The 14,352-nt window shown below is 51.4% G+C and overlaps 3 protein-coding genes across 3 annotated transcripts in view; 2 read left to right on the forward strand and 1 right to left on the reverse strand.

The window, feature by feature from the left end:
• Nucleotides 1–14,352, reverse strand: part of LOC144162942 (protein O-linked-mannose beta-1,2-N-acetylglucosaminyltransferase 1-like) — a gene marked incomplete in the record, with an annotated part of 354,130 nt that overhangs the window by 39,113 nt on the left and 300,665 nt on the right.
• Nucleotides 1–14,352, forward strand: part of LOC144162944 (uncharacterized) — a 245,362-nt gene that overhangs the window by 25,364 nt on the left and 205,646 nt on the right. The gene's annotated exons all lie outside the window — the stretch shown is intronic.
• On the forward strand, nucleotides 1,499–4,439 carry LOC144162941 (uncharacterized). The gene has a single exon (XM_077693678.1). The coding sequence runs from the start codon at nucleotides 1,521–1,523 to the stop codon at nucleotides 4,290–4,292; it is 2,772 nt and encodes a 923-aa protein (XP_077549804.1). The 5' UTR covers nucleotides 1,499–1,520; the 3' UTR covers nucleotides 4,293–4,439.

Raw genomic sequence — 14,352 nt, forward strand, 5'->3', positions numbered from 1 at the left:
TGCTGGCTCGATAAAAACGCAGTTACGAAAAGTGAAACAATACCCGTTCACTTTCACTATCGGCTCTCTTCATATTTTATGGAAACGAAAGCTGCGGCCATTACCTCGAGGACTGTTCCTTGGAGCGCCTCGTGGCTACAATTTCAAACTTTATTTTATATAAAAAATTAACAGTATATAAGCTCGGTAGCCTCGTTGCAAGCAGGTGTTCATCCAGGGCGTGTAAAGTGACTGCATCATTAAACTAGGGGTTCAACGCCCCGACACCACACTCTGCGCCTCGGTTCCAGAGCCAGTGTTAAAACTCCGCAATAAAGCAGACACCTAGAAAGCTTGGAAACTTTGAAGGGGCCGTGAGGATAAAACACAACCAAATAACTGGTCTTTGGTAACTCACTCAACACCATTCCAGCCACGAAAGACATTTTTAGCAAGAAAAAAAAATAGAAGAAATATGTTAAACTTTTAAATTTCCCGCTGCAGTGATGTGTTATGGGCAGCAGTGACATATAATGGGCAAGCACTGAGAAAGTTTTTATCTGTGAGTTTACTGCACGTCAGCGTTCAATTGATGCGATTCTAAAACTAGCGGTCCCACTACAACTGCCCGGTCGAATATGCTTCTCAGCGGTGGTTTAGTGGGCGGCAGCCAATCGCGCAAACGAGTATTTGTGACGTCATAGAGAAGCCGCTGCAAAATGGCTGTGGAGTAGCCACTGTTTCATCTGTTTTCATTTCCTTAATATCTATCCCTGTTACTTGTTTGAAGTTGAGATAAAATTGGGGTCATATATATATCGCGACAGAGCAGTCCTTTTAATTAAAATAACTTGCATTTTGTCCTAACGTCGCCTTTAACGTGGTTGCGTAAGTGGCTCCTCCTGCAGCTAATACTGAACGCTGCAACACTGGTGCCGAGAATGGAACTCATTTTTTTGTGTAGCGAACGCAGCAGCCACTAAGCCATCAACAAACCGGTCAACCGACCGCATCAACCATTGGCAACGTACGTTACAACAGGGTTCACAGCGACGTCAAGGAACGACACGCGAAATCCCCACTGTAGACAATCCTAAATACCGGCAAAAAAAAAAAATAAAACAATCGCGCCGCTTGCACTAGAGGCGCAAGGCTGGAGAAAGAGCGGAACTGGGGGTCGACCCAGCTTCTTCCGTTTTTGCTAAGTTTTGCTAAGCATTGCTAAGTTTTGTTACGTTTTGCGATGTTCTTGCCAGTATAGGCTAAGTGTTGAGGGGTGAGACCAAGTTTAGCCGGATTTTACAAGGCCGTGGTGGACCTCGGCAGCGACCATATGATCGTGGAAATCGTCGTACCGGAACAGAACCATAATTAACGTCAGGAAACATACGTGGATCGATTGGACCGCTTTCAGAGACACCAGAAAGCAGGAGGAAGAAGAAAACACAGAAATCGACGACATCGAAATGTGGACCAACAAGGTTCTACAAGACGTTAGGAACTCAACCAAGAGCATAGAAACAGACCTTGAAACGAACAGAATGGACAGCCGGCTGGCCCACCTCATCGAAGCCAAGCAGTCCATTCTCAACAGATGGAAAAAGCAACGCCTCAATCGTAGGCTACGGAAAAAAGTCGCAGAACTCAACAAAGCAATCGAAGAACACTGTCGCACGCTATGCGCGCAGCAGTGGAACGAGATATGCAACGCCGCTGATGGCCAGATGCACAATGGGAAAACATGGAACTTGCTTAAGCATCTGCTCGACGAAACTAAGACTAAGTCGCACCAGAGGGACCGATTGGCGAAACTCATCCATCGGGAAGTCATGAAACACGGAGCCGACTCGGTGATGAACCGCATCAGCGACAGATACCTGCCGACTACGTCCACGGAGCACCACGGGCCGTACGGGGGGCTACCCAACGAGCGCCTTGACAGAGACATCGACTTAGAAGAGGTTCGCACAGCGCTGCAGGACCTCAACAGCAGGTCGGCGGCCGGACCGGACCGCATCACCAACAAGGCACTCAAGAACCTCGACGACAAATCCGTCGAAAGCCTAACGGGCTACTACAACAAATGCTGGAAAACGGGGACGCTGCCGCAGCATTGGAAGAAGGCTAAGACCATCCTGATCCCCAAGCCGGGCAAGCCACCCGGCACGGACAACCTCCGGCCCATTTCGCTAACGTCTTGCGTGGGCAAGGTGCTGGAGCACGTTTTGATGAACCGGTGGCAGGACTACCTGGAGAGGGAAGGACTGTACCCCGCCACGATGATTGGCTTCAGACAGCGCCTGAGCACACAAGACGCGATGCTGCAGCTCAAGAACGCAATCGTGGACGACACCGGCATCTCGCGAGACAACAAGACCATCCTGGGGCTCGACCTGCAGAGCGCTTTTGATAAAGTGAAACACTCGGCGATTCTGTCCCAAGTCTCCAAGCTCAACATGGGCGAAAGGAGTTACAATTACATCAAGGACTTCCTGACGGACAGGACCGCCGAGTTGCGGGCTGGCGACATACAACTGCAAGACAAGAAGCTCGGGAGTACCGGCACACCGCAAGGGTCCGTGATCTCGCCGCTACTGTTCAACTTGGTAATGATAGGAGTGGCCGACAGGCTCGCGAAAGTGGGGGTCCGACACACCATCTACGCCGACGACATCACGATATGGACGACCGGCGGCAGCGACTCCCAGATCGAGGCCAAGCTGCAGGAGGCCGTCAACGCCATCGAAGACCATCTCGATGGCTCCGGCCTCGTCTGCTCGCCAAGCAAGTCGGAGCTCCTGATAATACCACCACGAAGAGGCAACACCAAAAACAGACAGCGGCGAGAGCACGAGAAGATCAAGATCGTAACGCGGTCCGGGCAGACGATCCCCGAGGTCAGCAAGATCAGAGTCCTGGGCATGGTCATCGAGAAGCACAGAAGAAACGGCGAGACCGTCGCCCGTCTCGCCGCCAAGGCGGCCAACGCGATGCGTCTCGTCAGGAGAATCACGTCCCGCAAAGCCGGCATGAAGGAGGACAGCCTGATCAGGCTCGTCCAGTCCTTCGTCGTCAGCCACATTGCGTACGTAGCGGCCTACCACAACTGGCTGCAACACGAACGGAACAAGATCAACGCCATCATCCGAAAAGCATACAAGTCGGCGCTCGGCTTGTTCCAGTCCACGAGCACGCCCCGATTCTTGAAGCTAGGGGTACACAATACGCTTGAAGAGATTGCGGAGGCGCAACGAACGGCTCAGCTCGAGCGCCTGTCAACAACCAAGGCCGGGAGGAAGATACTCGAAGACCTGGGTCTCGGACGTCAGGACGGGGAGAATGCCAAACTCTCCATCCCCGACGAGATCCGGAGCAAGATCAGGGTAGACCCCTTACCGAGAAACATGAACCCGGAATATAACAAGGGAAGAAGGAATGCGCGAGCCAAGGCCCTCATCGACCTACACGCCAAAGACGGACACGCGCGGTACGTGGACGCGGCCGAATATCAACGAGAGGCTTTCGCCGCAGCTGTCATCGAAGCGTCCACGGGTGCCGTGAGGACGGCGGCGAGCGTCAGATGCACCAAGGCGGAATGCGCGGAGGAGGTCGCCATCGCCCTGGCCATCGCCGACACAGACTGCCGCACGGTGCTGAGTGATTCGAGAACGGCGGTGCGCAACTACGCCAAGGGACGCATCTGTGAAGAGGCCGCGCGCGTGCTACGCGGAGTCAAATTGGAAGAAAAAAGAGTGAGGATCAAGTGGTTCCCGGCGCATGCGGGCGAGTGCGCGTCGGCGAGAAACGCAAACCACAACGAGACGGCACACGTGGCGGCACGAGCTCTAACCAACCGCGCCCCCGCGACCGACCGTCCCGCGTGGTTCGGAGCCAAAGACCGCATGACGGACTACGGCGAGATCACGAAGGCCTACCGCCTGGCTCGCAGAGTTCTCCCACCCCCGCACCCGGGGCTGAGCCGGGCGGAGGCCGTACTTCTAAGACAGCTACAGACCGGGTCGCTACCCACCCCGGCCTTGTTGCACCGTATGTACCCTGAAGCGTACCCGACCGACAGGTGCAAGGTGTGCCGTAGGGAGACGGCCGACCAGTACCATATCCTGTGGGACTGCTCAAAACAACCGGAGGAAGCGGCATCGAGAAAAATCCCGCCGCGGCTGGAAGAAGCCGCGAAGAGCTACGACCGCGAACATCAACTTTGGGCCGTCCAGCAGGTCCTGAGGGCGCTCGAAAGGCACGAGACTCGCGAGCCGTCAACGGCGAGCGGATGGCTCGGGCCGAGTAACGGCTAACCCCTAGGACGACGCCGGGCCCGCGTCACGGCGCACAAAAACGCCGATCTGCAGGCACAAATAAAGTTTACTCCAATCCAATCCAATCCAAGGCCGTTACGGTCGGTCCCCCACACTGACAACGGATCCCGTGGGGGAAGAAGTTAGGTCGACCCCCAGCTCCGCTGTTTCTCCGGCCTTGCACCAAAGCCGCACCATTTTCTTATATTTTTTTGCGTTGTATCAGCCCAAGAAAGATGTTTAAAATGGTGTAGTAAGGGGTGTGGATACGCATATGACCATTGCGCTCACACTCAATCAGTCGCGAAAGCCGGCTTCACTGCTACAATACTCTATCTGCTGTGGTGCAGCCTTTACAGGCGGTGCAGTGTTTTTCTTGGTATTTTTTTTGCTAACGCCACCAGACCAAGCTCAATCCTAAATAGCTCCGCTGTTTAAAGAAAGCTTCATTTTTATCATTACTATTTAGCTCTCACTTCTGTTTACGTGGCTGAAAGTACATAGAATCTTACTTTAACAATGATTACTCGACACTTCAGCGGCTGCAAAAGCAAGGACTACGGCGCCAAGCGGTAATTACCAAATCTCCTAAGAGGGGCGACGAAAATAAAGAAGGCGACTAAGCTCACCACGGTGTCGAGCCCGGAGCGGGAAAACATCATTCGATTTGGTACTTCCACTACACCCGTTAATTGGGTCCCCTTCGACGGTCTAAACTGCGCCGTTCATCGCATTAGCAAGCCCTTCTTTTCAGTAAAAACCGCGCCAAGTCTTCCCGACGCAGTTAATTTTCTCTCGCGATCGTTTCGAACTCTGCGCCACCGACACCTTCACTGCCTCCGTCCCCTGTATAGCGCCTGACAGCTCGTTTGCATAATACTCGGACTCGCGCTGTAGACTATCTCGTTTTAAACGAGTTATTCATGGTTCTAAAGGAAAAGAAAGTATTTCGTTACGGATGAAATATCTGCTAACGACCGGGGCTAGCAAAGTCAAGCATAAAAAAAAAATCGCGGAAAAGAATAAGGGAGGGCATAGCGCACGGCCCTGCGGCATACCAGGATTCCACTATGAGAAATTGAAGGAAAAGGTTCGGTGCAGCAGCGAAAGGCCGCAATAATACGACGCGGATAATCCCGCTAGGCAAGCCATTAGGGAAAGGCCGCAGCTTCGCGACCTTCTGAAGGAAGAATAAAGAATTATGCTTGCGGTGTGCGGCGAGCACGTAGCTGACAAGCCTAGCGTCAGAAAAAAAAAAAAAACCAAGGCGCACGTTACGGGCCAGGGATAAAAAGAACATCACGGCGCGGAGCGCTCAGATTACGGTCTGGTTTTCTTCGTTATTCGTTTAATTACTGTCTCGAATTTTGTGCCTAAATTTGCGCGATTTTGCTGTTTTATACTGCGACTCCGGGTATCTTAAGCTGCTTTCAACATTCCCAGGGCTAGCATTTTTTTGTTACTGCAGTTTTTATTTCGGTTAACAATATCTCGCTAAAAAACTAGAACCGCTGCTTAATTCGTGTTCACGTGCTGCAAGAATTTTTCAGAGCTTTGTGAAACGTCAGCCTTCTTCAACCTCTTCCCCTTCGGCGTCCAATCTTCCTTCGCGAAAGAGCGCATAAGGCCGATGTAACGAGAGAAGCCACGCTAAAAAAAAGAAAAAGAAAGGAACGCGCTCCGAGAATCAGCGCCACCAACGCTCGAATTTTAAAAGGCACGCTATACCGGCAAGTATTGAGGAAATTCTGTAACTTCGTGGGCGGTTAGGCCGAAGAGGCTACGAGCCAACACGGTTTCTTCCAGGCTAATATATATTGTAACTTAAGGAACGATTTCAAAAGGTAGCAATTTGGAGACATGAAATTGATGCCAGTCTCGAAGCTAGGCAACTTTGTAAATGTTATTGAACCACGCATCCCATTGCCCCGAAATTCACGTAAAATGCAACGAAATTCTATCTTATACCCCAGCCAATTGTTCAAGACGCACGACGTCTTAGATCGTGCGTCGTAAAACGAATAACTCGAACAGCATGCGTGCATGTTTCAGAGGTTTTGATAAGTAGGCTTTCCTGAAAGAATGGGGTAAGTTTAAAGGGACCCTGCAACACTAACTTTTTTTTTCGAAGTCCTAAATGCTTTTAGAGCGCACTCAACAAACACATCCAGCACTTAATATGAGGTCACAAAGTGCCTCAGCCAAAAATTACTGCTCTATTCCCATCAGATAACTTAAAAGCTTGCTCAAGAAAATTGTCTCTCTTTCCCAGCCTTGGCGTTCTTCGAGCGTTCGATTTAAGTCATTACAGCGGTGTAGCGGATATCGGCCGGCTTTAATTCAGTTGCAGCAATAAACGCATTCGATAGGCACTTCAGAAAAAAAGCCACAAAATCAAAGCAGAAATGCAAGGAGGATCCGATGCGCCGAGCAAATCATGCAGTGCCGCTCCGTGCTGGCGATAACTACATATAGCTTTCGCAGTGCTTCCAGACGCGAAGGAAAGAGTGAAAGCGTTTATCGGAAGTGTTGCAGGGTCCCTTTTAATTCTAATGGGCGGAGATATCAGAAAATAAGGTATACTATACCTATCGATTATATTTCTGGCGTCCGCAGGTGCACTAGGCCATGAATATTAAAACTTTAACTGTATTTTAACTTTAACTTTAACTTAACCTCCCTGTCCTCATACGGAATTTATTATCCGTTAAAAAACCCACGAGAGTAAGACGGGAGGCGGAATTGTGGAACAATCAACGTGGGAAGTTTCAGTAGAGCTGTAAACGTTAAAACGAATTAATTTTTTTTTTCGTTTATAAATGTGCTTTGAAAGTGCGGCTTGTCCCCTTCTCGATTTACATATGAAATACCCCGATGTCTGTTGTGGTGACCAAACTGGGCGTCCAGATAGCGTCATCGTTGTCGTCACCATCATCATCGTCATCATCACGGCGCCGCTGCGCTGGTCTCTCTCCATTTTCGTGACAAGTGCTTATACGCTCACTTGAGACTTATGTCGGACGAAAATAACTCCACGTTTATCGGCAATACCTCGCCTGAGTTATAACACTCACGTGTAGTAGTTGTGAGCCATGGCGCCACCGCGAAGACTTTGGCGCCATCACAGCGAAATTTACCAAACTTATATAACGACCTTTGTAGGTGCACGGGAAGATATATGCACGATCATGTATGGACAGAGTGAGAGAGCGAAATAGAACGAGGGAGGAAGAGAGAGAGATGAGGGAGGGAGAGAGAGAGACAGACTGTCAGTCAATCTTATAGGTTGTATTCAATGGCGAGGCACGCATGCAGGCAACCATGTGAGTGCGCCGTCACTGGTTACGTCGGGCTCCGCGGGATGGCGGCACTTGTCCGTGCTAAGCATACTATTGGACGTTCCAAACTCTACCCCACTGAACGCAAAGTCATGCCTCGACCCCAATGTTAGTGCGATTAATAACATCTCTATTGACACGACCGTTGAGAATAAGGCTGAAACTGAGCAGACGACGCACGCCGGTCTTTTTTTTTTTTTTTTCTGCGGCGTGCGGGCGCAGTGGCACAAGCCGCGCCATGTACGTGGCGCTTCGGCCATGTGCGTGGCCGTTTCCAGTGCTGCCAAGCGAAGAAATTGGCAGCTAAACTTTTCAGTGAATACCATCTATACCCACCGCAATGTTACGCCACAGAGAACTTCCCATCCGAATCAGCCGTTCCAACAAAACCCAAAGAACAAGCACCAAACCACAAATCAGCTAACTCCACGAAAGAACGCCGCTCAGCAACGGCCGAAGCTATGAAAGTGACTGGGGAAACTTTGGAGGCATAATACAGAAGCGGCCGGGGCTGAAACCCTCCCGGCAGCCGCCGACTCATAGGTGTGTTGCGCTCGCCGGCCGTCGCGATGACCCAACACAGGGATCGAACTGCCGTGACACAATATCCGCGGACCATACCCGTGACGAGCTTTTTCGAAAAAGAAAGCCGCTGGTCCCCTTTTCATACGAAGAAAGCCGGTCGTCCAGTCTCTCTTTCTCCAATGCGAACGGGAGCTTCGGTTTCTCATTGTGCTTCGTATTCTTCGACCCATCCCCCGCTGCTGCAGCTTCCATCCATCTTGCGCCTCTCGATCCCCGTATCCTTTATTTTCTGCGTTGCGCATTTCGGCCAGCGGCAAAGATTTATGCTCATCGAAGCGGCTTTCCCGCAGAAGTCGGCAGAAAAGGGCGGCCGGTGCTGTACGGACACGCTGGAAAACCCTCCTCCTTCCCGTCTTCTTCATCTCGGTGGCGTATAATGTATACCTTAAATCGCTTTCGCCCGCCATTTACTTTTAGAAAGGAAGAAATGACGAGGTATCAGTTCGGCTCGAGAAGACGAGGAGGAGGAGGAGGAGGAGGAGGAGGAGGAGGAGGAGGAGGAGGAAAATGTCCCTGCGCGCCTCTCACATCTTGCGACACGCTATACTTTGCCCGCTGAGGAGGTCGAAGCTTTTCTTCTATCCTTTACTCCTGCTCTCATACGTTTTTTTTTTTCTTTTTTCTTCTTCTAAAAGCGAAACGTAAAATGTCTCGGAAAAGCTTTCCGACGACGGCAGGGTGGACTTGGAGAGTTAACTCGGATTCGGGACCGTCATCGGAAAGCCGCGTCGGTCTTGTGGAAGGACAATGCGCCGATAACCTAACCAGGTCACGATTACCGCATGCCGATTCTTCTTTATATGTGTTCTTTCGTGTAGTTGGAAATTTGATGGTGATTCAATACAGTTGGAAAGAAACGTTAACTTTTCGAGACCACTGGACTTCTCACGCTGTCGTATGACGCCGGTGCGGCATCCCGCACTTCGTTCTTTCCGGGGCTATTGCAGTTTGATGCGGAGCTTGCACGATATGCCAGTTTCATCATAGGATGGTATAAACCATGGTGTAACTTAAATCATACGTGAGTTGCTTATATCGCTGAAACTGTGCAATAAAACGGCTCTCTGCATACGAGCTGTCTCGGTTAAAGGCTTTCAGCCAGACCGATTTTTCATGCGTAAGTATTATAAGCCTATTTCTGTCGGCATGAAATCACAGGTCCATAACGCAATACACGAACATGGGTATTGTGGAAGTATTGATATCAGCGTAAGCATTATACGACTACCTCCCTCGTAATTAAATCGTGCGCGTTTTTCTCCATCGAGTCTTATGGAGGCATTCATTAAAAAGCCTTAGGGTCTTCATAACCTAATACAACTTATATTGAACCTTGATAAATGCCCCCCCAACAATACATTCGTGAGCAGTACTAAAGCTGACTTAAGAGGACGCGGTGTATAGAAGTCGTGCCCACAACAGCGCATGTCTCCGCAAAATTGGCTTTCCCGCATTGCTTGTAGGCACTGCCGTGAAGCATCACTACTGTAAACGATCCTCATAAGATAGCCTAGGAAGAAGCGTAGGGGCGACGGATACGGCGATAATGCTTAGGATTTTGCATTATTTCTTTTTTTCATCAGATGGAGAAAAAAATGGCGCAGCTTTTACTTTTAGTGCAAAGCTAAAGAAACAGCAGACCTGGGAGGCCCGTTAAAGGCTCTTAAGAGCCACCGTTAAAGGCTCTTTATACACGAGCCTTTATACCATGCGTTTCGCAGTGACGTCACGGCTTGACGGGCGCCGGTGAGGCTCGGCGGAGCCGTGCCTAGGCAAGCGAAGCGAGCGCGATGCTATGCACAGCTGTGCCACGGGTTACTAGGCAACGCGAGGTGACGTCATCGCTCAGCGAGTTGTTTTTTTTTTTTTTTTTTTTTGGTGCGACGGACGGGTAATGCTCGGCTTAAACAGCTTTAGACTAGCCAGCGAAGTGATGATCGACGGTCATGACCATCAGCGAATGATCATCGACGAACTGATGATCGACAGAAGTGATGACGACTACCACCAACACCTGGTGGTGGTGCGCGATCTGCACCACGACCTGCTATACAGAACGCCACCTTTAAAGGGACATGGACCCGCGACCTCGAAAAAGGGGCTTTCAACGATGTGGTGAAGCTCGCGACAGCTTTCACCGCAACAACAGTGAATGCGAGTGAAGGGCTATTCCACGAACCTGCCCGGCCAACATCTTCACCGCGTGTCAGCGTGCCGGGTGATTGTAACGGTTCTCTAAAGCATTCGGATCGCTCTACTTAGGTGCAAAAGGATTCACGGGAGAACACCGTAAGGGAACAAACGCAACGATCTCAAAAAAGAAAAAATGGCCGCGTATCTATTCACTTATTCGCTGCAGATGTCGTCAAGAGACGACACTCTTCTACGCATATGCCTCTTTTCTCCCCCCGGCCATCTCTCAGGCTGTTCCCCTCCCTTTGCGTTCGAGAGTGAATTCGCGTGACCTGGTGACTACACACGGCCTTGAGCACACTTTCCAGCCAGCGCGGAGCGAGGTGTTACATCAACCCAGCCTTGAGCGCTCGCTCCACCAGCCGACGCGCAGCGGTTATACAAACGGCGCGCGAAGCAGAACGTATTTATATTCCCCTGGCGAAACGGCCCAGGAATACGCCTGCGCAAGAGGCCACTTTATCAAATTATCGCGTGATTATCACCACCGCTGCGCTGTGCTTTCGTTATCACAGGGTAACATGTATTCCGGGCTTCGAGAGAGCGCTTTTCTCCGCGTATGTAGGAGACATCACGACTTCGTGAACCACGGAGTCACGAAAAATGGTATCGCGGTCCCGCTGTTCGAGAGGGGCAGCGGAGATTCGATCAAGGTGCCTGTAGCATTTAGAAAATACGTATCAGATAACGCCCGTGTCGCTTGAATTCCGTACAGAAGACGACACAAGTCGTGCAGCGCCAGCTCGCAGAATGCACAATCATCGATCGGCTGGCAAGCACGCGTGAAGACTGCGATTGATAGAGGGAGGGAGGGAGGGAGGGAGGGAGGGGGGGAATCGAACACGGCCAAAAAGAGTCGAGAAGCACGAGGGAGAGGGATACAGAGTTAAGGACTGGGCCTGCGACACAGCCGGCCACACACCCCCGACAACGAAGACCCACGAAACAGCCCCTCATTGAAACCTCAGCTTTCCCATTGCGCCCTTCTGATCGGCTGAAGCAGAAACGTTGCAAGCAACGCTCGGCTGCCGCCAGTGACGCGTACTTCGGTTATGGCGACGGTTGGCGATCGAGCCCACCGGCCTTCGTTTCTGGGGTCGCACTGCAGACTCGCGTGTATACGGTTACACCGCGGTAGCAGCAGCAGCAGCAGCGGCCTCTCGCGGCGGCGACTAAATCGATGGGTGGCCCAATCTATCGGGCCCTTTTCGGTTAGCGGACTGATTGATGAGGTCGAGCCGACGGCAACACCGCGCGAGCAACCCAGAGGCGGGTGGGAAGCTAGGGAAGCTGGTTGGCCGCGTCTCCCCTCCTACCCACCGCGTCAACATCAACCGCTTCGCTCTCCCCTCCTTTCCCCCGTTTCCTACGCGCCGGACTCAGTAAACGGCTCTAGCCCTCGAAGGACAAAGGAAAAGAACAACAACCAAAAGAGGACCTTGACCGCGGTTAACACTTTTCCCAGCCGACACTCGTCGATGGCCTTTCCCATGACGTTTTCTCCGTGGGAGCGCGCGGGGTGCACGCGGGAAAAGGGTGGAATCGTGAAATATAGGGAGACGAGCTGACGAGGCCGCCGGAAGAGGCACGGCCGAAAAGAAAGCACCCCGCCACAAAACTCTCACCGGCGGTTCGGCGTCGCAAGCCGTCGCGGACGCAGCGCTTCCCTGTGCGTATCCACCAACGAGCGTATTCACGTCCCGTGCGAGTGGACAATGGGACGCATATACAGCTTGCACCTAATCGTCGCGGCATATGGCTGTGCTCGCCTGAGATCAGGTCCAGTTTGTCCGCGTGAGTCATACCTCTGGAAGCTTCGCTTTATACCATTTCGCTACGCTTCCGCTGGACGTCGCATCAAGATACTAACTGGACGTTGCATCAAAATACTAACTGGCGCCAACACACGCAAGACATTCCGCTTAAGCACACTACGTTTTGCGGAACAAGCGCGAGGCGCTCCGCTAACCCACACGGCATCTATCAGCGTAGAAGGAAGCCAACACATATTCGAAGGCTCAAGTCGGCCAAAGACACGAAAGCCGGGAGATATCGAAACCCTTGGGCTGAGCTAGAAGGGTTCCTCCAGCGAATCTATGACGGTCGCGCAGAGAATGCTCCCTTCTAGCCACATCAGATTGCGATGCGTATACGCGGGACCGTTTAGTTGCTCAATGTAGGTATACTTTACAAAATACCGTAAAGCTTCCTTATAGCGAAGTTGCTTTAATCGTTTAATTCGAAGTGCTTCATGGTTCGCACAGCTAGTCAAACCCGCTTATAGCGAAGTACCGCTTATAACGAACTCAGTTTTCTATCCGGAGCACTTCTATATAACGAGGATTTACTGTCTATTATTAACGGATTCATTTAGGAACGCGCACGTACATTCCCTGTACTGGGTAATAATTGATCCACCGCAGTCGAGTCATGCGGAAGCTACGCCGTGTAGGGCTTTCATGGAAACCGTGGATTGTTTATTTTGTCTGCAGCTAGCCGCCCTGACTGGGGGGTCAAAGGGAGTCAAATCATCAACGGTCCTAGTCCCGAAACGGCCCGAAAATCTCCCAACAAATGATTCTCCTCCACCAAGGCGATATCTTGCTCGTGTGTCCTATAGCTGTTGTTAAGACGCCAAGGATCGCGCGAAGCTGTATCAGCGCGGATTTACGCGCGCGCCATTGTAAAAGCGGCAAAATACGTTGAAACGGATATCCGTTCAAGAAGCGTCAAGATGTCCGCAATCAATCGCCTCAGCCTCTTTTAGTGACGACTGTTTACGAAACGTTCCACACTCTCCCTCTCAATCCCATCCCAACGATAACAGAGTGGGTTGCCCGGTATAAAAGTCTGCGCCGACAGCCACGCGGCCCAGACAAAGCGTGGCAGCTAAGTGAGCGATTGAGCCGCACTGCACACTCAAGACAAAGCGACCCGCGCGAGTTAACACCTCCTAGATAACAAGGCCTGCTTATCTAGTCATGAACCTGACGCCAGTGTGTTCACGTGAGTGATTACAAGTTATAAGAAGTCAAGAAGCGTCATCGCCAGAAAGCCTAAACAGTACGAGTCCAGCCAGTCATTACCTATGTGGATTAAACAGCTGGCGTAAGCGGTTAGGCTCTGTTCTTATCTGAGAGGCGTCGGCAAACAGTCTCGTCGCAGACCAGAAAGACAAAAGAAATGACGAAGACGCGGACAACGAGAGAAACCGGAATAAACTCGGCCAACGGCTCGACGCGGCGACGAAGAGGCGACTTTACTCTGCTCGTAAATAAAGACCCCGTTAAAAGGGAGCGCTGCGCGCTGGAAATAAACAAGAGCCGAGGGCCCGCAGGCTGAGCCGATTGGGTAGGAGGAGATCTCGGCGTAACAAAGATTAAGTACCGAAACATGGCGGAAGGTAAAGAAAAAAAAGGCGCGAGATATGAAACGCATAAACGCGGATACACCCCCCCTCCCCTCCCTCTTTAATACCCACCCCCGCCGCCGCCGACGGCTACACGGTGAGAGGGAAAGCGAGGGTTATTACAAAGGCTTATCAATCACGGACTTCGGATTTAACGCTGTGGAATCGACGCAGGAAACGGCTCCGCGCCGTCGACTTTTTGGCAATTTAGCGCGCCGATAAACGACGAAAAATGTTTTTCGGTTTCGTACGCCTTTGCGTATACTGTCGTTACACACCCTCCGCCATTTTTATTCCTCTTTCCTCGTAGAGAGCGGGATAGCGCAGAGAAAGTTACAATTTTTCCGGAGTTTGGGTGTTTTAAACCTTATGAGGCGCGGGAAGAAAGCGATCAATTTATTTGCCAAAGGTGGCGGCCCGGGCGGGGAGGAGGTGTGTCTACGTTTTATGGACGAAGCGATACGAGCTGCCGATAAGCGGCGCGCCTTGTCGGCGGCCCCGGTGGCGGGAGATGTCTGCCAAGAAGAAAAATAAT

Source organism: Haemaphysalis longicornis, unplaced genomic scaffold (genome assembly GCF_048455015.1).
Source record: "Haemaphysalis longicornis isolate Haplotype H1 unplaced genomic scaffold, Haemaphysalis longicornis Haplotype H1 scaffold_12, whole genome shotgun sequence".
Classification (NCBI taxonomy): Eukaryota; Metazoa; Arthropoda; class Arachnida; order Ixodida; family Ixodidae; genus Haemaphysalis; species Haemaphysalis longicornis.

Coding starts and splice junctions, on each gene's coding strand:
- LOC144162941 (XM_077693678.1), top strand. CDS start 1,521: ATGGACAGCCGGCTGGCCCACCTCATCGAAGCCAAGCAGTCCATTCTC.